This window comes from Perca flavescens, chromosome 21 (genome assembly GCF_004354835.1).
Source record: "Perca flavescens isolate YP-PL-M2 chromosome 21, PFLA_1.0, whole genome shotgun sequence".
NCBI lineage: Eukaryota > Metazoa > Chordata > Actinopteri > Perciformes > Percidae > Perca > Perca flavescens.
In genome coordinates this window covers 18086208-18105607 of record NC_041351.1, presented here as the reverse complement: position 1 = coordinate 18105607, position 19400 = coordinate 18086208, and the positions used below count along the sequence as shown (strand labels likewise).

At 39.0% G+C, this 19400-nt stretch overlaps 2 protein-coding genes across 3 annotated transcripts in view; both read left to right on the top strand.

The window, feature by feature from the left end:
• The first annotated feature begins 303 nt into the window (after positions 1–303).
• Positions 304–8507, top strand: kat7b (K(lysine) acetyltransferase 7b). 2 transcript variants are annotated; one of them, XM_028567279.1, is made up of 14 exons: positions 304–534; positions 1489–1639; positions 1736–1984; positions 2151–2233; positions 2866–2949; positions 4271–4369; positions 4509–4619; positions 4819–5010; positions 5423–5512; positions 5634–5774; positions 5906–5999; positions 6504–6650; positions 6859–6965; positions 7386–8507. In XM_028567279.1, the coding sequence occupies exons 1-14, from the start codon at positions 517–519 to the stop codon at positions 7485–7487; spliced, it is 1668 nt and encodes a 555-aa protein (XP_028423080.1). In that variant the 5' UTR covers positions 304–516; the 3' UTR covers positions 7488–8507. The 2 variants fall into 2 exon arrangements, with proteins under 2 accessions (XP_028423080.1, XP_028423082.1); XM_028567281.1 differs by lacking the exon at positions 304–534 and adding an exon at positions 910–1063.
• A 4129-nt stretch (positions 8508–12636) lies between these two features.
• The window catches only part of dlx4b (distal-less homeobox 4b), a 71663-nt gene continuing 64899 nt past the window's right edge, over positions 12637–19400 (top strand). Inside the window, exon 1 of the transcript XR_003691278.1 lies at positions 12637–13243. The gene's annotated coding sequence lies outside the window, so the exon portion shown is untranslated. The remainder of the gene's footprint in view (positions 13244–19400) is intronic.

The window sequence follows — 19400 nt, the reverse complement described above, 5'->3', positions numbered from 1 at the left end:
GACAGTGGAGCATATATTGATGTTATGCAGGAAATATGTCCGAGAAAGAGGGGTTATGTTTGCTGGACTACGGAAATTAGGTTTAGGTGAACTCAGGATTACAGATGTCCTTGAAAGTGGTGTTATTATGAATGGAAGGAAATATCTATTTGCGTTTTTGAAAGGTACTTGTGTTTTTAGGAAATTGTAGTGTATTGGTCTGAATAAATAGATATTGAGAAATTGTCAATAGGAGGCAGTAATGCAACGACTTGGATGCCAACTGCCGTTAAACTCTAAAGAAGAAGAAGAAGACGCCTGCTGGTGTGGCGGCTTACACTGTCACCGGAAATGCAATTCTCTGTTCTGTCTGTGCCGGGAATGTGGCGCGAGAGACCTAGGCAACGCTGTGTACATATAAACTTCAGCCTTAAAAATCAATAAATAGTTTTCTTTCGTCTTTTTTAATCTAACGTTTGGGGAATTTTGCCATTTGTGACTTCAAACCCGCAAGAAATACCGCTCATCAAGGTGACAATGCCTCGTAGACGACAGGTAAGAACAAATGTAGGTCGCACAAGAGGGTAACGTTAGCTAACTAGCTAAGTTAGCTCCACTCTCCGGATGGGGAGAATGCTCCACCATATTCCATTCAATAATTCGACAGTTGCCAAAACATGGAATTTGTTATGCACACGTTCAGTCCATCAAACAGTATTTAATCATTGATTCTACTGTATTAATTGTCATATTTTGCTTTTGTCAACATGTTTAGTTAACGTTAAAGTAAGACAATTAACATTAACGTAACGTTACACCTTGGTGGGCGGTAACAAGCAGCTGAACCAAATCTAAAATTTTACCTTGGGTATTATTGAAATAAAACGGTGCTTTGTGGGTAATATGTATGCCGAACTTACCAAAAGACCACAATTTTTTGTAGTTTGTCAATAATATGTAAATATGCTTAGAAAGTAAAGCAACATTAAATACTACATCTTAAGATACGAGGTTTGTTAATGCAGTTTGGTGCCACAGTCTGTCTGAGAGAACGGGCTTAGCTAACATGAAGCTAACAATAATAGTAGGTTGCTGAAGTACTATCCAGACTAAATGCTTCGTCTTGTAGCCACTACTGTGGCTAGCAACTGTTACGTTATTTGACTAGTTAACTGTTGTAGAATATAGTAGTTATTATCCGCAAACGTTAGTTATAGCTATTAAGCCTGCTAAGGTACAAGCCCAGCTAACAGCGAGCTATCAGCTGTCTGCGGCCAAATAATCATTACAGAGTAGCTGGATAAAACAGTGGGCAAACCCGTCTTGTTAAACAAGCATCCCGTTGTCCCAGATTTTGGAATGCTGTTTTTAATCATTACAAATGAACAGTTATTAGCAGTCTATTCTCATTAATTGTGCTTTGTATGACAGACCTCTATTGGCATGTCTAATTACCATGATTATGGAATTTGTATAGGATGCCTCTCATTTTAGTTTTTTTCCTGTTAGAGACATATGGTCGGGAGTGGTTCAGATGGAACTGAAGACTCGGACTCCTCCGCTGAAAGAGAACAGACCAATAGTTCAGAAAGTGATGGGAACATGCCCAAGAGACAGCGCCTCACCAGAGCCTCTACTCGCCTTAGCCAAAGCTCTCAGGGTAGGTCAACATCCTATAAATACAATATAACGTTTTTACAGTGTACTTCATCTCAGCTGTTTAGTCAACGTGGTGGTTTGACTCCTTTTGCCTTAGATACTCCGGATTTGAAGCGAACTGCGGACCATGATGAATCTCCACCATTGACGCCCACAGGAAATGCTCCCTCTTCTGAATCTGAGCTGGACATCTCCAGCCCCAATGCTTCCCATGACGAGAGCCAGGCTAAAGATCAAGCCAGCAGAGACTCCGATAAGGACCTCTCCCATCGACCCAAGCGCCGCCGCTGTCACGAGACCTACAACTTCAACATGAAATGCCCTACGCCGGGATGCAATTCACTCGGTAAAAACCCTGCCCTTGTGAAAATTGTGTACAAATCAGGGATTCATCAGTGGAATCCCTGATTTATTTCAATATACTGAATTTTGATTTAATATTTAGGGACATTTTGTACTATCATAATGTAATTGTATTAATATTAATGTCCTCATTTTCTCAATCTGCCCAGGTCACCTTACAGGAAAACATGAACGTCATTTTGCTGTATCAGGTTGCCCTCTTTACCACAATCTCTCTGCTGATGAGTGCAAGGTAAGTGTCTTGCTTGTCTACTGTCAGTGGCTATGATGAAGATAGCCAAAACTGTTTATCTCACTGTATTGATATTATATGATAGTGTTAGTTGTGTTTTTGTTAGCTTTGTTGTGCTTGGCTACTCAACACACCTGTTCTTCATCTTCCATGATTTATTTTTCTCTTCATGATGCAGTTCTTCTAATATGTATGATATATGTACATATATTTTAGATAATAGATAATGTCTTTTGGAGTGTCAACATTGAGTTACATAAATAAGTTTAATTAAAGGTGCAATAGGTAAGACTTATAAAACTAACTTTCTTATTGTCATATTTGCTGAAACTGACCCTGTGTTTGAGTAGAACTACATGAAGCAGGACTGAGAAGTTGTTGATGTTCAAATTTTTTGGCTAAGTCCTGGATCTTCGCAATCCTACCTATAGCACCTTTCATGGATATTTAATATCAGGGTCAGACACAACAGTCAAGAACTGTTTTTAAAAAAAAAAAAAAAAAAAAAATGTAACCGTTATAGTAGATAGTCTTATGGTTACAGACAAAAAAACAGAAACATTTAGAAGAGCAGTATCGTACAATAAGTTAATAATAATAATAAATAAGTTTGAGTTGCATCTTCGTTACAGGTGAAAGCCATCAGCCGTGAGAAACAAGAGGAAGAGGTGAAGGGGCAGGAAGAAAACAACTCACGCCACGCAACTCGTCACCAGGTACTCTCTTTTTGCAATGGCTGGCATCACGTTAATTAATTCTAACAGGTAGCATATTGATGTTATGTAGGACCACACAATTGAAAGTCTGCAGGTGGTCCGCCACATAGTCTAATTAACTGAAAATTACAAATATAGTTGTTATAGCAGTGTTTCCCCTAGGATTTTTTCCAGGGGGGGTGGTGATCCCCCAAAAAGTTGTTGAACAATGTATGCGGACCGAGAATGTATGTTTTAACTGGCTACACCAGCTATGCACACACGCCGTAGGATTGTGTGAGTCACAGGCGAGACGGAGAGCTTTTGCTTTGAGATTGTTGTTGTTTGCTCAGTTTTTTTGGAGCCGACACAGCGCTGTGAAAACGTCAATTTACTGTCAGCTGTTATCAGAGGACGCAGGTGAGGGAAACAAGAAATAAAAACAGAAACTCTGAAAATGAAACTGCCAATACGCTCATTCACAGTCAGTTTAATTTAAAAGAAATAATGAGACTTTATGATCTATTTTTGTAAATACGCACGCACCTCGTGTAAAAAATATAAATAGACGACTGTCCTATTTTTAAACTTGTAGAGCTCTGCTCTCGTGCCCACTGTTACCAGTTTCATTGATTATAGTGAAAGTGTAGTGTTGGAACGCCCGCTCCGCATACGTTACGCGTGCAAATGTAGCCAGCCCGTTAAGTTAAAATGAATTAGGGCTGCAACTAACGATTATTTTAAGAATTGATTAATCTGTCGATTATTTTTTTGATTAATCGATGAATCGGATAAAAAAAAAGCATTAATTTACATCAACTCAATACATACATACTTGTTGTTTTAGTTAATAGTTGTGTAAAGGTAAGTAACCCAAATAGCAGATACAGACCAGACACACAGACAGACACACACACCCACACACACACACACTTACTCATTAAATTATTACCATCACCATACATACCACACACTATTATATTTGTCAACAATAACTGATATGGGACAAAGCACATAATATATACATGACAACAGATTGAATAATTCGATAATTAAATTCGTTGCCAACTTTTTTAGTAATCGAATTTTATCGATTTTATTGATTTCGTTGTTGCAGCCCTAAAATGAATTGAACTTTTAAGGTGAGGAACGAGAAGTGAATTGCCTGTATGTGTGAAAAAATCTTATGCATCCTTTTTTTGTGTGTGGAATATATAGCCTAATTATATAATTTTGTCATCCTTTCAGTGTGGGCGGGGGTTGTTTTGAAAACAATGGTAGGGGAAACACCGGTAGGTTTGATATTACCATGAAAGTTAATGTGTTTCTAACCAATTTTCAGACACCGACATCAAAACAGAGCAGATACAAAGAGCAGGTGTCTGAGATGAGGAAGGGGCGAAGCTCTGGCCTTCAGAAGGAGCAGAAAGAAAAGCACATGGTACGTTGCTGGCAGTTGTTCACTTGCTGCTGTGCACTCGCCCCATGTGTCACTATTACAGTACAACTGCCACTCAAGTGGCATACTTATATATTGGGTGGTACATCGTCTCATCTGCATTTCTCTGTCTGGTCCACAGGAGCATCGCCAGACACACAGCAACACCAGAGAGCCTCTGCTGGAGAACATCACCAGTGAATATGACCTGGAGCTCTTCAGAAAAGCCCAGGCCCGTGCATCTGAAGATCTGGTAACGCCTGTTTCATATCTCCATCAGTGTCACTCTTGCGTTAGTCTATATTCACGACCTTCCACTGCCGGGATTGCTGTGGGGGAAGGTCTGGCGATGCGTGACTGCTCTTGCGTTAATATTTCAGTGTACTATAATTACCTTATCACACAGGTTGATGCTAAGACCAGCGGTAACACTATGTACTTCCCTCCTGCAGGAGAAGCTGCGTATCCAGGGCCAGATCACTGAGGGCAGTAACATGATAAAGACCATCCTGTTTGGCCGCTACGAGCTGGACACCTGGTACCACTCGCCCTATCCTGAGGAGTATGCACGTCTGGGGCGCCTCTATGTCTGCGAATTCTGCCTCAAGTACATGAAGAGCCAGACCATTCTCAGGCGACACATGGTAAGAGTCAATGACTGAAGTCTTCCAAGTCTTTGATGCACCATTATTGTTACGCAATTTTTTTTTTTTTTTATTGGATTTTTTTTCTTCCTGAGATATCTCCTGCTTGAAAACGTGTCTAAAGTCTGATATCTGACCAACTCACTGATAGTTCATAAAAGCTAAGTTAAAAAAGTCTGGAATGTTAAAATAGACTGGGTCCTCTGTAACAGAAAATATGAATTGAAGTTGATTTAAAAAAAACAATTCTCTTCCCCGGACATTTGCATATGGAATTGTATTTATATTTCATATCATGCCTACCAACACGGCATTATGGCTGTCAAATATATTTATTTAACGTATGTGTTTGTATTCCCTGAGTTCTTAGGTAATTACATTGCTGTGTGTTTTTATTATGTGTCTTTTTCAGGCCAAGTGTGTGTGGAAGCATCCTCCAGGAGACGAGGTGTACAGGAAGGGGGGTATATCTGTGTTTGAAGTAGACGGCAAAAAAAACAAGGTAGGGACACACTTGAAAATCTTTACTCCCTCTGGTTTTGTCAATGTTTTGAGATTGGTTAGTAAAGCAAGCATCCCAGACAGTGACATGATCTTACTAATAAGTGCCATTTTCTCCCCAGATCTACTGCCAGAACCTGTGTTTACTCGCCAAGCTCTTCTTGGACCACAAAACGCTGTACTACGACGTGGAGCCCTTTCTCTTCTACGTCATGACTGAGGCCGACAACACCGGCTGCCATTTAGTGGGATACTTTTCCAAGGTAAAAGGAACGACAAGTTTATATTTATGCTGCCTATATACAGCATATAAGAATGACATATTGTATAAATTAAATTCTTGTATACAGAAGTAACTGGAATGTTTTTTTCTTGTTTTCTTTGTCACTTCCAGGAGAAGAATTCCTTCCTTAACTACAACGTATCCTGTATCCTGACAATGCCACAGTACATGAGGCAGGGCTTTGGCAAGATGCTCATTGACTTCAGTATGTATATATTCACCGATTTCTCTCTCATTTTGTTAATTGTCTACTTTGCCAAAATGATTCAAATGAGTCTTGACTGGCCTAATCAGTAGGAGGAGTACACAAAATGTGGTATTTCCATGCTAGAAAAAAAAAAGACCACGGTAAAATATGTGAACGCTAAAAAACTACAACCTCAAAATAAAAGATTGAGCCAAATGAAGGAAAAAATAGTTGACTCTTGATTCAGTTCTTGCTTAGTTAATGTCTAATAAAAGATTAACTACTATTTATCCAGGAACTGTTGCAATAGATTGCATTAGATACTAGCATTAGCTGAAGCACATAATGCAGTTTGTATGTAGCTTCATGAGCCACTACATTATTTACCTCAGATTTATTCTTTTAATTTTAATTCATTTTGGGATTTTGGGATTAAATCAATATTGTTTGAATAGACAGAAATATGGATTTTTATTGTAATGCATTATTTTTTTTAAATACTGGCCTGTGTGCTTTGTTTAGGCTACCTGCTGTCCAAAGTGGAGGAGAAGGTGGGCTCCCCCGAGAGGCCTCTGTCTGACCTGGGCCTCATCAGTTACCGTAGCTACTGGAAGGAAGTGTTACTCAGATACATGTACAATTTCCAGGGCAAGGAGATCTCCATCAAAGGTGAGAGAACACAGAATCCAAGCAGGTTGCCAACTTGCCTTCCTCTCCCACTTGTTCAGATGAAATACAAAAATGTGTTCATGACATGACAACGTTTGGCTCGGTTGAGAACGGTTTATTAACACATGAAAAGACAGGCTTTAACAGGAGGTACACATACATGCATACACAAGTCATATTTACTGGTGTAATATTTGTTGATGCACAGAGATCAGTCAGGAAACGGCTGTCAATCCGGTGGACATAGTGAGCACCCTGCAGTCTCTTCAGATGCTGAAGTATTGGAAGGGAAAGCACTTGGTGTTAAAGCGACAGGTAAGATGTCGGCCCTTTGGCCTGTGTAGTGTCTGTGTTTCTTTCTTCCTGTTGGAGTTTATTATCTCTCTAAACAATATTATTTTGACAATGCGTAAGAGATCATGTTGACAGAATTTAGAACACAACAGAACATCTAACTGAAAGGTTCAATCTTAAATACTTAAAATATAAATATTAACATTTTCCTCCAGTCAAACAAATCATTTAAGGATGGAAAAGTTTTGGTAAATACTGGACCTCAAATTTCAAGATGATGCTGTAATGATTTTTATTTATTTTTGTTCCCCCCTCCTCCATATACCCCAGTCCTAGTGGGGATTTTTTTTACCTGTTGAAAAATGACCGTAATGCAGCTTCACCTAAATGTAATGACTGTATTTGACGGCCCGGTGTGTGACTTTGTTCTCCCTCTCCTAGGACCTGATCGATGAGTGGAGAGCGAAGGAGATCAAGCGAGGCAACAGCAACAAAACCATCGACCCGAGGTCACTAAAATGGACTCCTCCCAAAGGGACATAAGCACTAAGGTCCTCAGGCTACGGAATCAACTCCACTCCAGCCTCACCAGCCACAAGTAGCCTAGACCTTCCAACTGTCAATAAAGACCAGTGTTGATTCTTTCCTTCATGATTTTATCCCCCTTTTTTATTTTTTATTTCTGTCACTAAACTTTGTTTTTTACTTTAATATTTTACTTTCATTTAGATTTTAAGCACCATGCGTTCCAAGTCCAATGATTCTTGACTTAAACATTGTCAAACAATTCATAGTAGAGAATCTCTTTGTCCTATTTGTTAAGAAAGTTGCCTACATGTACTAAGCTTTGAATGTTAAATGATTAACAGTCCAGTGTGGTGGAAAACATGAATGTTTTGCTTTGCTCATGCAAAAAAAGAAAAGAAAAAAGAATACATGCCTACATCTAACAGCATTATTTTTTAATTCCATTCAAGAAATGCGCATTCTGAAGATGGTAGTTGTTTTTGTTTGGGCTTAATACAATAATTGTTAGCATGAATTGAAACCGTAAGCAGAGTGTATTTTGAGGAGTATGATGTATGGTTAACGTCTTTGGTTGGTGTAAAATTGTATAGATCATAAAAATGTGTATTTTTTTTTTTTTTTTTTTTTTTTTCTAGCTCCCATCAATACAGGATTTGGAACCATTCCGCTGATGAATCTGCCAAATAATGAAATAAAGATATTTTGATTTGCTGAGAATATATATAAAAAAAAACAACGAATGCAGACAACAATGCCACTGTAAGAATGCACATAGAAATAAAACAACCTCAGGTTTTTTTACTGATCCAATCATACCTTGGTCGTGTGGTTTCTCTGAAACATCGATGGCAGTGGTTGTCGCAGATGGAAAGATTCTGGTTAACGGTTCTGTAATAAACAGAAAAGCATTTTAACTTGACGTTTTAATGGGACTGTCTTTGCCTTGTACTTTTAATCATGGCTGTTAAATGTGTATTAGCAATTCAATATTTTTAATATCAATAAAGCTGCTTTGATATTTTGAGAGGAGTTAGATGACGTGTGTTGGTATTTGTGCTTACTGCCACTGGAAATGCTTCTACCCATCAGACCCACAAACATCTCTCCTTTGTTTCCTACAAATGTGAGATTTGATTATTTAAATTGAAACTTTTTTTTTTTTTTTATTATAAATGTATCAACAGTCTGATTGTGCCGGTCATGCTTTTTCAAAGACATATTTGCAGTTAAGAGAGGATTGCTACATTACATATTGCAGTGTGAAAGCGACATCAAGGTACTTACGTCTATTTACTTTAAAAGGGTTCCTTATACCTGTGAGGGATGAAAAGAAATGACAGTAAACGATGTATTTAAAGTCATATACCGGTCTTTTCATATTCATTACTACAGACGTATAAAGTGTAATGAGCACTAGAAAAGAATCCATTTTCAAAACGTGTTTTTTAATGCAGAGATGAGGTGAGACGCCACCTGAGCGTTTCCCCATGAGTCCATAGAAGCGGAGGGCTTTAGATCTTTTCTTCAGACTGGCCATCGGGAGGGTCAGACCTGCCTCCAGTGACTCGTCCTGCCACAAAAAGCCATAACAATTTGATATCTTATTATAGTAAAATTAAGAAATGAATAAGAAAATGAGGATTTGAATATATATTTTTGATTTATAAATATTCCCTACATTGTCATCAAATCACAGTGCATGTAAAATATGTCCTTGTTGTATTCTCTCTAATTTCTGATAAGAACATTAAATCAAGGATGCTCACCTGCCAGTCTTTAGATAACCCTCTCTCCTCTTCCACACTAGAAGACAGTGCCTGGTAGGTTTGCACCAAAGCACAAAAAGTCACAACAACGAGCTGGATCTTCCAGGTATCCATTTCTTGGTCTGGCAGCAAATGCTTTGCTTCAGTATCTCTTTAATCAAAGATAGGGGATTTTTTTTTTAGCGGCAAAAGCTCAAAAGAAACTGAAAAACTATATTGCACAGATGTGATTCAGTGTTATTCTGTCCGCCCCAACTGTATCCAGGCTCCATTTATACCTCTACACCCCATGCTGCTAGAACCCTCCCCTCCAAACATAATTATGCATTGCATTTGGAAACTTCCAGATTTGCTATATGAAATATAGAACAATAACAAGGTCTCTTTTCACCTCAAGTGTTAAGTATTTTGCAGCCGTTTCACATTAAATATCTGATTAATCAAAGATTATTTTGAATTGAACATGTATTTCTTCAGTTGTTCTACAGTTGGAACTAAGATGTCATCTAAAGTTTTACAGTGTTAAGTTCTAAGAAAAACCCCACATGTTCAAAACTATTAAAGCTTTAATGTTTACATTTGAGATAGTCACCTTTCATTTCCATTTTTATTAGACATCTGGATTACTATTGGTCTAAAAATATCCTTGTGATGTGCACATGCTTCTTTGATATCACCAAGGAGGAGGAGGAGGGCAGGACAGGCAGGCGCGTCAGGTCTTCGCCCGATGCTTTGCAAATACAAGCATCTGCTTTGAAGGGAGTGCTTTATTGGTTAGCCAATTGACTTGGCAGCTTGTTTCTTGATTTATTAAGCAGGAGGACGACACACATGTGACCTCTGACCTCAGATGAGTATCAATTTATAAGGACTAAAATGCTGAAGGTTGTAAGTAACACTGATGGTCAAAAAGCAAGCAGATGAAAAAGAAAAATTGCTCATTATTTATAAATGCCACCAAATTGACAGTTGACATTTCAAGTGCAATGGGATATGTGTGAAATATGTTGCACATATGGATAACTTTTTGATCATGCGTTTTGTTAGCGGCGTCATTTATTTTCTATCTCCTGCTTACACTGTTATTAAACCTTTTCATGATCTTTACTAACTTATCCATTTAAATGTCCTATTGTAATGAAAGGTGAGCTCTTTTTCTCAACACTCTGGCCATAGAAATTTCTGGAGAGGCAATTACTTGACAATCTGTGTGCTGTAAGGACACCCACTTGAAACGAAGCTGACACACACATCAAATGCTTTGATCCACGCGCAGGTGCTTCTTAAAGCAAGAAAAGCCCGGGACAATTAGGCCTGAAAGGCAATTACACCTGAACAGCCCCTTGTTTGCACATAGTCTACTCTAACCCACAGCTAACGTGGATGCTGAATCAAAAGAAAGCAGAGGCACCACATTTGCATATGAAATGGTTGAGTCACAAAGAGCCCCCGTAATGACAGAACACTGTATTTCCATGAGACACAACAGGGTAGCAGTTCTGTACGCCATTTCAGGGTTTGCACGGCTCACTGCTGGTAACTCAGCGTTGTGTGTTGAGTCTGCTGTTAACCTCTGATACATTTCACCTTCAAATGCGTGACTTTTCTAGGGTTTTTAGTTTGTTTCTAAATCTCATAGAGCAGTGGTCTTCAACGTTTTTTAAGCCAAGGACCCCTTAACTGAAATAGAGACAGATCAGGGACCCCCTACTACATATATTCTATAAAATGAAGTTGCATATTAATCTGGTCCTACAATAACTTTTAGGGCAGCCTAAAGCATTTATAGATACCTTTTTTTGCATAGAATACTAAGCCATTCAAATAGCCTTAAAATTGTTGGCATGATTTTATAAATCATGTATTAATTAGTGACTACATTATTGGCCAGTAAGCCTATCATCAGTGGGGATTTATATTTGCTAATATTATGTTGGAATCATGTTAAGACGATTACATTTTGAAAAATTTTTCAAAAATGAACAATAATTTGGAGGCCCCCCTGCAGTGACTCTCAGGACCCCTAGGGGTTCCAGACCCCCTGTTGAAGATCCCTGTCATAGAGCATTTCAAGTGATGCACAACAAGCATAATCATGGGCCCAAAGCCCTCTTTAGAGAGCTTTGATTCAGATGAGACAAACAAATATATATATATATATATATATATGTCACCTTGATTGCTGTGAATCACCTTCTTACAGTTGCATCATGGCCAACCTGGTTTATGTGACTAATCTGACAAAGTTCAAAGTATAATCTCTTTTCATACATCTTTGGAGCATGCATGTTTGAAGAGATCAACTGTGCTTCATTTTCACCGGGAGAGACTCATCCACAGAGACGACATCATGCGTCACTGTAACGCATTGTTATTGTTTTTTATTGAGGAAATCTCCTATCCCCGGCTGCCATACAATTCTTAATTAAGACCATAAAAGACAATCCTCAGTCTGAGTATGGTTTTGAAATGTTGACTTAGACAACGTTAACATCGTCAAGTCCGGTTTAGACACAAAGTTCAGTTTACTCATTATGAGGAGGACTGCTACAAATGTTTTTAATTATTTCATGGGGATTTTTATGCCTTTATTGGATACCTGGTAGTAGAGAGATAACAGGAAATTAGGGGAGATTTTGGGACTGACACGCAGCAAAGGTCCCCAGGCGGACACAAACCAGGGATGTTGTGATTTATGGCTGACGACCTGGGCTCCCCAAAAATGGACTGCATTACAAACTTAGGGTGTGGAGTTTAAAAGTACTTGGCATTTAGCAGGTAGAGACGTACTTAAGAAATATTCTCTTGAATCGAAGTATAGGAAGCATAATGCTGGGACACCACCCATACAAGTCAGGATAGCTTGGCAGCTCTGCTTGATCCTTTTTAAAAGGATGTCTCTTGTGAGTCCCCTATCTTGATGTTTGATAAAGTGCTATAGGCTACTCAATAGCTGGAGTATCCCTTTGATGAAGGTTTGAAATGGAAATCCTCAGATTTATCTTATCTATCGATCAATAGTGTCCAAACATCTTTCATGGATTTACAGACTTTTAATTCTCATTGTCTCGACGCTCTAATACAGCTGTGGCTATTGTCTCTGTTATTGCCACTAAACCGCAGCGGTCTAAGTAAGAAATTACAGTTACTCGCATTACTGTAACAATGTTTATGTTGTTTATTTTTTTTTACTATTTTGAGTATTTTGTAATAATTGGTAATTATCGCATCCGTTACGGAGTAAAAACAAAAGTTACATGAAAATGATCAACTGTGTGAGAATGGAAAAAAAGAAAGAAGATTAAATCAGCAGCTGCTCTGCAGATTCATAGAGCAGAAGCTGCGGGTGTGTCTGCAGCCGCAAGAGGGCAGCGCTGCAGACACCCGGCTGACGCTCCGGAAGAGATGCAAACAAAGTTCAGAGTGTACGTTCATGGACGTATTAAGAGTACGTTCATGGCGTTATCTTTATATAATACAGCCATGGTTCACTGGCGGCTTCTACTGTAGAGCTGTGCGGGGTTAGAACATAGACAGAACAGTGTCAATGAACAACAACGCAATAAAATTCAAGAGTAGCCTACGTCCATGGTTAGCATTACTGTACCTCGACATAGTTTAAAAAAAGTGCATACACTAATCACTGATTTAATGCAACACCCAGCTAGCTAGCACGCTAAGTGACCCAAATCAAACACACCCACTATGTTGCATCGCCAACAGGTGCATTTTGGGTCTGGCTAAATGCTAAATGCTGAAGTTCATGGTGGACCCTCCAGTGTTGACTTCTGCTTCATTGAGGAACTTTTACCTTCGGTGAGGTCTGAGGCCTTCCTGCTGTGTGTGTGACCGCAGAGCCTCGTTCAGCTCCAAATGTTTGAAGAAGAAGCCCCACTGGGACCAGAATGGACTGGTTACACTGGGACGGATGTTATATTATGCCTTGAGAATAAAAGAGCAGAAAGGAGGCCACTTCTCCACTTCTCTTTGACGACGTTCAGACAGGTGAGTACAACAAACTCACTAAGCTCAACAACCACCACCTTGTGTGTGTGTGTGTGTGTGTGTGTGTGTGTGTGTGTGTGTGTGTGTGTGTGTGTGTGTGTGTGTGTGTGTGTGCGCGCGCCGCGCTCGCGTGTGTGGTTTAAAAGCTAAGCACCCTCTGCTTTGCTGTGTTTATGGGCTGTTTGTTTATACATGTCGTTTGTCTTGGCGATGTTTTGTTCTGCTGTTGATTCTATAAGTATATGAGGCTAATTTATGTAGCTTAATTGTTTGTACCCGCCGTGGTGTCCATAACTCTTTTTATATGATCATCTTTTCTGATTAATTATAGGCTACACAGGAAGGCATTTTTATTTATTTAGAATTGGTAATCAGTTGTATGCACAGGCTGCAAAGGGACGTCTATATAAATTGAATTGTTGTTGATGTTGTTCCACTTGTGTGTATACGTTGACATTTAATGCATTTTTATTTTGTAGCCTGAATGTTTTTTTGATTTAACAGTAGTGTCATATATCATCATAACACCCACTTCCCTTTGTTTACTCAGAGCGCATTTTAACGGACCTACTTTTTATTTAAGTAGCCTACATTTTACACAAGTCATTTTATTTTTTACTTGAGTAAAATTCCTTTGACGCAGCAGTACTTTTACTTGAGTACAATATTCATCTACTCTTTCCACCTCTGCTGAAATGCAAATACAGTTATCATCAGCAGGCATGGTAATTGGACAATGCCTACACAGTATCTGTGCATCATTTCTTTTCTGTCTGAAGTAATAAAAACCATAAATTTTCTCTTCATGTCAGTCCTGCAAATAACTGCTTTTTATATGGCGGTTAGTAAATGCCACCATATTGTCAATTCACAAGACTCACTGCTTTTCTTATAGAACTGTTACATTAATCAGTCTTTGAATGAACTACATTTTTTTTTTTATGTATTCCTTATCTAAAAGAAGATACAGGTACGTACAGATAAATGACACAAGATGATCGAGGACGACTCATTGTTAGCGCTGAGGGTCATAATCTCCTATTGACAGATACTGTGTTATCAGATGAGTCCAACCCCACAGATGCTGCACATCGGTGAGTTGAGACTAGAGGCTTGATATCATCAGCCCATAGCCTGACAGAGCGGCTTCAAGGCTGGCTGTTAAACCTGCTATCTCTACACAATCTGGGTCCATCGTAACACTGACAAATGAGTCCATTCACTGAGACTGGGGGTGGCTGGCAGTGGATATGACACATGCCTTTGGTGTGGGAGATCTGGGTTCGAGTCCCACTGCAATACATTAGCCAATGTGTCCCTGAGCAAGACACTTAACCCCTAGTTGCTCCAGAGGTGTATGTAGGGTTGGGCATCGAGAACCGATTCCTATTTGGAATCGTTTCAAAAATTACAATTCCATTGGAATTGTTTCTTTTTTGGAATCGTTTGGAAGATTTCAAATCTGATCATGGGTTCCAAATTTAACACGTGCAAGTTTTGGTTTCCGTAGCGGCCAGGCGCTTGTTGTGTTGCAACCATGGAGCACAGTAAGTGGTGCTCTAGTGTGGCTTTATTTTACATTGAAAAAGCCCTGTTAAAAAAAACTACTTTCCTCTTATTTGTGAAATAAGCATGTGACCCGTTTCAACTCCACCCCTCAAAGAATCGGAATCGAAAGGAAGAATCGGAATTGGAATCGGAATCGGAATCGTTAATATCCAAACGATGCCCAACCCTAGGCGTATGACATATATAGCAATCATATGTCGCATTGACATGTAATGAATAATGTAGTAATGTAATGATGACGTGGGCTCTGCTGGAGCTGGTCAGTAAAGTAAATAAAAGTGACAATGGGTAGCCACTGTGCTATGTAAATATACAGTAAATACATGTTACTATTTATTCTCTTTATTTTTTGTTTATCTGTATCTAGGAGTTTAACTTAAACATATTTTAAGGCGCATAACAATACTCAACTGATGTTACCTTTTTATAGATACAACTTTAAATGACCTTAAGATGCTTCGGTCAATCAGAAAATGGCCTTTTGTAAACGTCCTGAACTACCTTTCACCCGTGCATTTATTCTTTCCCCAATGAGTTTCAGTATTTTTTATTTTTATTTTTTGGTATCAGATTGTAGATTGTACCTACTCTAGCCTTGTCAAAGGTTTGTGACAGGTTACATCTCATCCTGCAGGTGGCAGTGTTGTCTAACAGATAAAATCAAAGCACCAAAACCTGCATTGCTACCAAAATGTTGCCCTCCGCCTCACTGGATATATGTTATACGGGGACTTTAAAGTCCTCATGATCAATTTGTTGTCTTTATACTTGGCTGACATAAAAAAAAAAGAAATAATGTGCAAGTACTGCCTTTGTCAGGGGCAATGTGACGCATATTATGATTTCTCTTTGATTTTTATGGTTCATTTGTTCATTGGTTTGTCAGTTTTAAATTTGAAACATTCAAGTGTCAGCATTCAGTGTTTTAACCACCACAAAGAAATCTGGATATTTGTTGTTGCTCACAGTGAACTGGTAACATTCTTACTGTGTGAAATGAATACAAGATAATAAAAAAAACCTTGTTTGCTGTAAAAAGCTAGTTTTGCATAAATCAAGAATAAGTTGGGACTGTGTGTGATGACATCTGCTCAGACCACGATGTAAATAACCATAAAACACTTTCAGTGTCGGAAAAAAACATCAACAGCAATCCCAGCACTATCACAAAGAAGTGATTCTACTCTGCTAATTATTCTAGATCTACAGCACAATTTCTGAACAAGCAAAGGTAAAGCTATAAACAAAAAAATATATATACATTTGTTTTTAGATGTATCACAACCATGTATCTTAATTGTGATGTTTTCATGTTGAAGGATAAAACACCGGAATAGATCAGACATTGTATGACAAAGACTCCTTCCTTTCAATGGTAGGCGGTACAACCGAGTATACATGCAACTGTAAATTATAATAGGAGTTTTCACTGTTGCCCGAATGCATCCTAACTCTTGTTCCCCGAGTTGTTTTTCCCGTTGGGTGCCCTGTGGCACTTTAGTGTGGTTTTTCCAGAGAAGCATACATTTTGGCTCTTCAAGGCTCTATAAAAATGAAATATTACTGTCTGCCTTTGCATGCTCAGACTGGGGACTTCAGGCTGGTACTGTGGGGATTCTGTCTCTATGTGTCTAACAGTGTGAGGCAGGCTGGTGTCACGGGATTGGCGCACCAGTCATGAACCAAAAGCAGTATGGAAGTGTATTTTGCGTGGTTATGTGTTTGCATCTCGGCACCGAACACCACACTAACGCTATATCAGAAATGCAGTGTTTGGACATGCTCGATGGCACACAGGCTCCAGTGCAAAGGCAATGTAAAGAGGGGATGCATCATTATTAGATGATGATGATGATGATGATAATAATAAAGGCATTCCCCCCCCTCGCCTGTTACTATTGTGGCAAAATTCTCAATACATTTTTTTTTCCATTGCTTGTCATGGTGTCATCGTGACCTTTTTCCTTTTTTGAAATTTGCACATTGGTACCCAGTTGCCTTACAGGTTATGTTAGCTTCGCATGCGATTTTCCTTGAGCGCCCTGTGTTCAAAGCAAATCTCTCTGAGGTGGTGGAAATTGGTCTGGCAAATTCTCAATTAGAATGTATTCATTGCTTGACCTAGTTTCATCATGGCCTTATTCTAGTTTGATATTTTTATGATGGTACCAAGTTGCATTACAGGTTATGTTAGCTTCTCACGCGATCATCAGTTGCCACTGGGCGGTTATTAAACAATTACTTATTATAGAAACTTTATTCAAAACATTGCATCTCTGCCAAATAAGTTTAGTTTCTGTTTGGTTTGTCTGTTGGTATGTTGGTTTATTTATTTCGGATTTTTGGAATGGATCCAAATCAGGGGCAGACACAAAAATTATCTTTTGCTTTCATTAACATTGCAAGATTGGGTCACTAGAAGGATTGAGTGAACAAATTAAGTTGAAAAGAAGATAAAATCAGGTCATGATCCACTCGCTGGCAGCACAGGCTGGCTCTGAGCTGATGTCTGTATCAGCAAAACCATGTTTAAAAAAAGAAGAAGGAAATAACAACAAGGAAAATAAGAATGCAGCGCCAATTATCAACCAAATGTATGCTGATAAAGTTAGATTCACCACCTTTTCTGAATCGGCATCTCCTGTAATTCAGCAAACACATAATCCACCAAAGAGCACGTGTTAACATATTATTTTGAAATGGACAGAAAGGAAAAGCAGTCCGGCGAGAGTAACATTCTCTTCATAAACACAACTTCGGCACAACACGGTGCTTACAGTTACCGTGGTGTCTTCCTGATTTTAGCAGCTTTTCCCCCCCTCATCCACTTGATGTGCTTGGCCATGCTCGATGGCACACTGAGCGGGCTCCAGTGTAAGCATACTGTAAAGAGCGGTTGTCATCACCGTTAGATAACAAAGCCCCCACACCCCCCTCCCCCCCGCTTACTTGCACACTTAGAAGTCGGCAGGTCGTGTGGATGTCTTATCGCAGTGTTCATGCTTTGTTGGAGGTGATGTCAGGTTCACTGGAGCTTTCTCAAACACACAGCTGATTCTTGGCTTTGAAGTTATTCCAAATCTCTGTGAGGTGTTTCAGTGTTACCTGCCCACTGTGAGGAGATGCTCAGTAAAATACCATAATGTCCTCCTGTCCAACACAGTGGACATTGTTTTGGCAAATTCTCAATAAGAATTTTTTTCATTGCTTGTCATAGTGTCATCATGGCCTTTTTCTAGTTTGATATTTTGGTATTGGTATATATTTTTTTTAGAATCTTACTTCAAAGTATTGCATTAGCTGACCTTTAGATATGTATTACCTTATTCATTTTTGACCAAATGTACTGATAAAGTTTGATCCACCCCCTTTTCAATTTACTAGCATTTGAAGAAAATAATTGATATAAGAACGTTGAAAAAGTGACAAAATTGTCAAAAAAAGCTTCAAAAGCGCAGGAAAAAAATCGCAGACATAAAGATCAGAAAAAGTTGCAAAAAACTTGGGGCGAAAGTGACAATTGTTGAAAGAATATCAAAATGTTTTTTAAAAAGTTGCGTGATCGATGGGAAGACAACACATGGGTTAAGTATTATTTTTTTCTATCCAGGAATTCACCCTTCTTCTCTCCACACACGTGTTTCTCATTAAAGTGAAATGGACAAAAAGGAAAAGCAGTCCGGCGAGAGAAACATGTGAAACATTTATCCTATATTCAAATGAGATCATTATTAATACTCTGTTTTATGGCTGTAACTAAACATCGTTTGGCTTAAAGGAATAGTTTGGCATTTTGGGAATACCCCATTTGCTCTCAGGCGGAGGCTTAAATAGAGTCGGGCTAGCTGTTTCCCCCGTCTCCAGTCTTTGTGCTAAGCTAACCCGGCTGCTGGTTGTAGCTTCATATTTTGCATACAAACATGAGTAATATCAATCTTCTCATCTAAATCTCGGCAACAAAGCGAATATACTGTATAAGTATCTCCCAAAATGTCCAACATTTTCTCTTTAAGTTTTAGTCCTTCATCATCAATATGTTGGATCCCTCAATCGCAGTATGATTGTTTCTTGTGTTTTCCCAGCCTCATTACAGTTCTCATCTGTTGGTTCTTAGGTCAGAGCCCACGGGTCCCTGGAGGCCCACTATTGGCCCTGTTAGTGATGTTCTTGTTTGCTGGGCTCTTGTGGCTTCTTCGACACTCTCAGTTTATGGCGAGGCCTCGTTCGGTCAGATGTGCTTACTTTGTCGGGGAGCCAATCGCCAATTCATTCCCAAAGCCTCAGAGGTTCAAAAGCCAAGTGCATAATTGCTCCTTAAATCAATCTGCAAATTCCGTGGTATCCGAGCTGCAAACAGTTGGTCTGGAATCGTTTATTCACGAGGAACGGATGTCCATGGTATGTATTTACAGTCACAAATACTACATTATGCTAGAGAAAATACCATTTGAATCAGAGAAGATATGTACAATCATGGGCTTGTGGTTTACATACAATTTACATTAAGCTTGGTCCAATTCATCCCATTTGTTCAACCTTTATGGGTATCATTGTGTTTTTGTGGTTCTGATGGTGGGGACAGGCCACA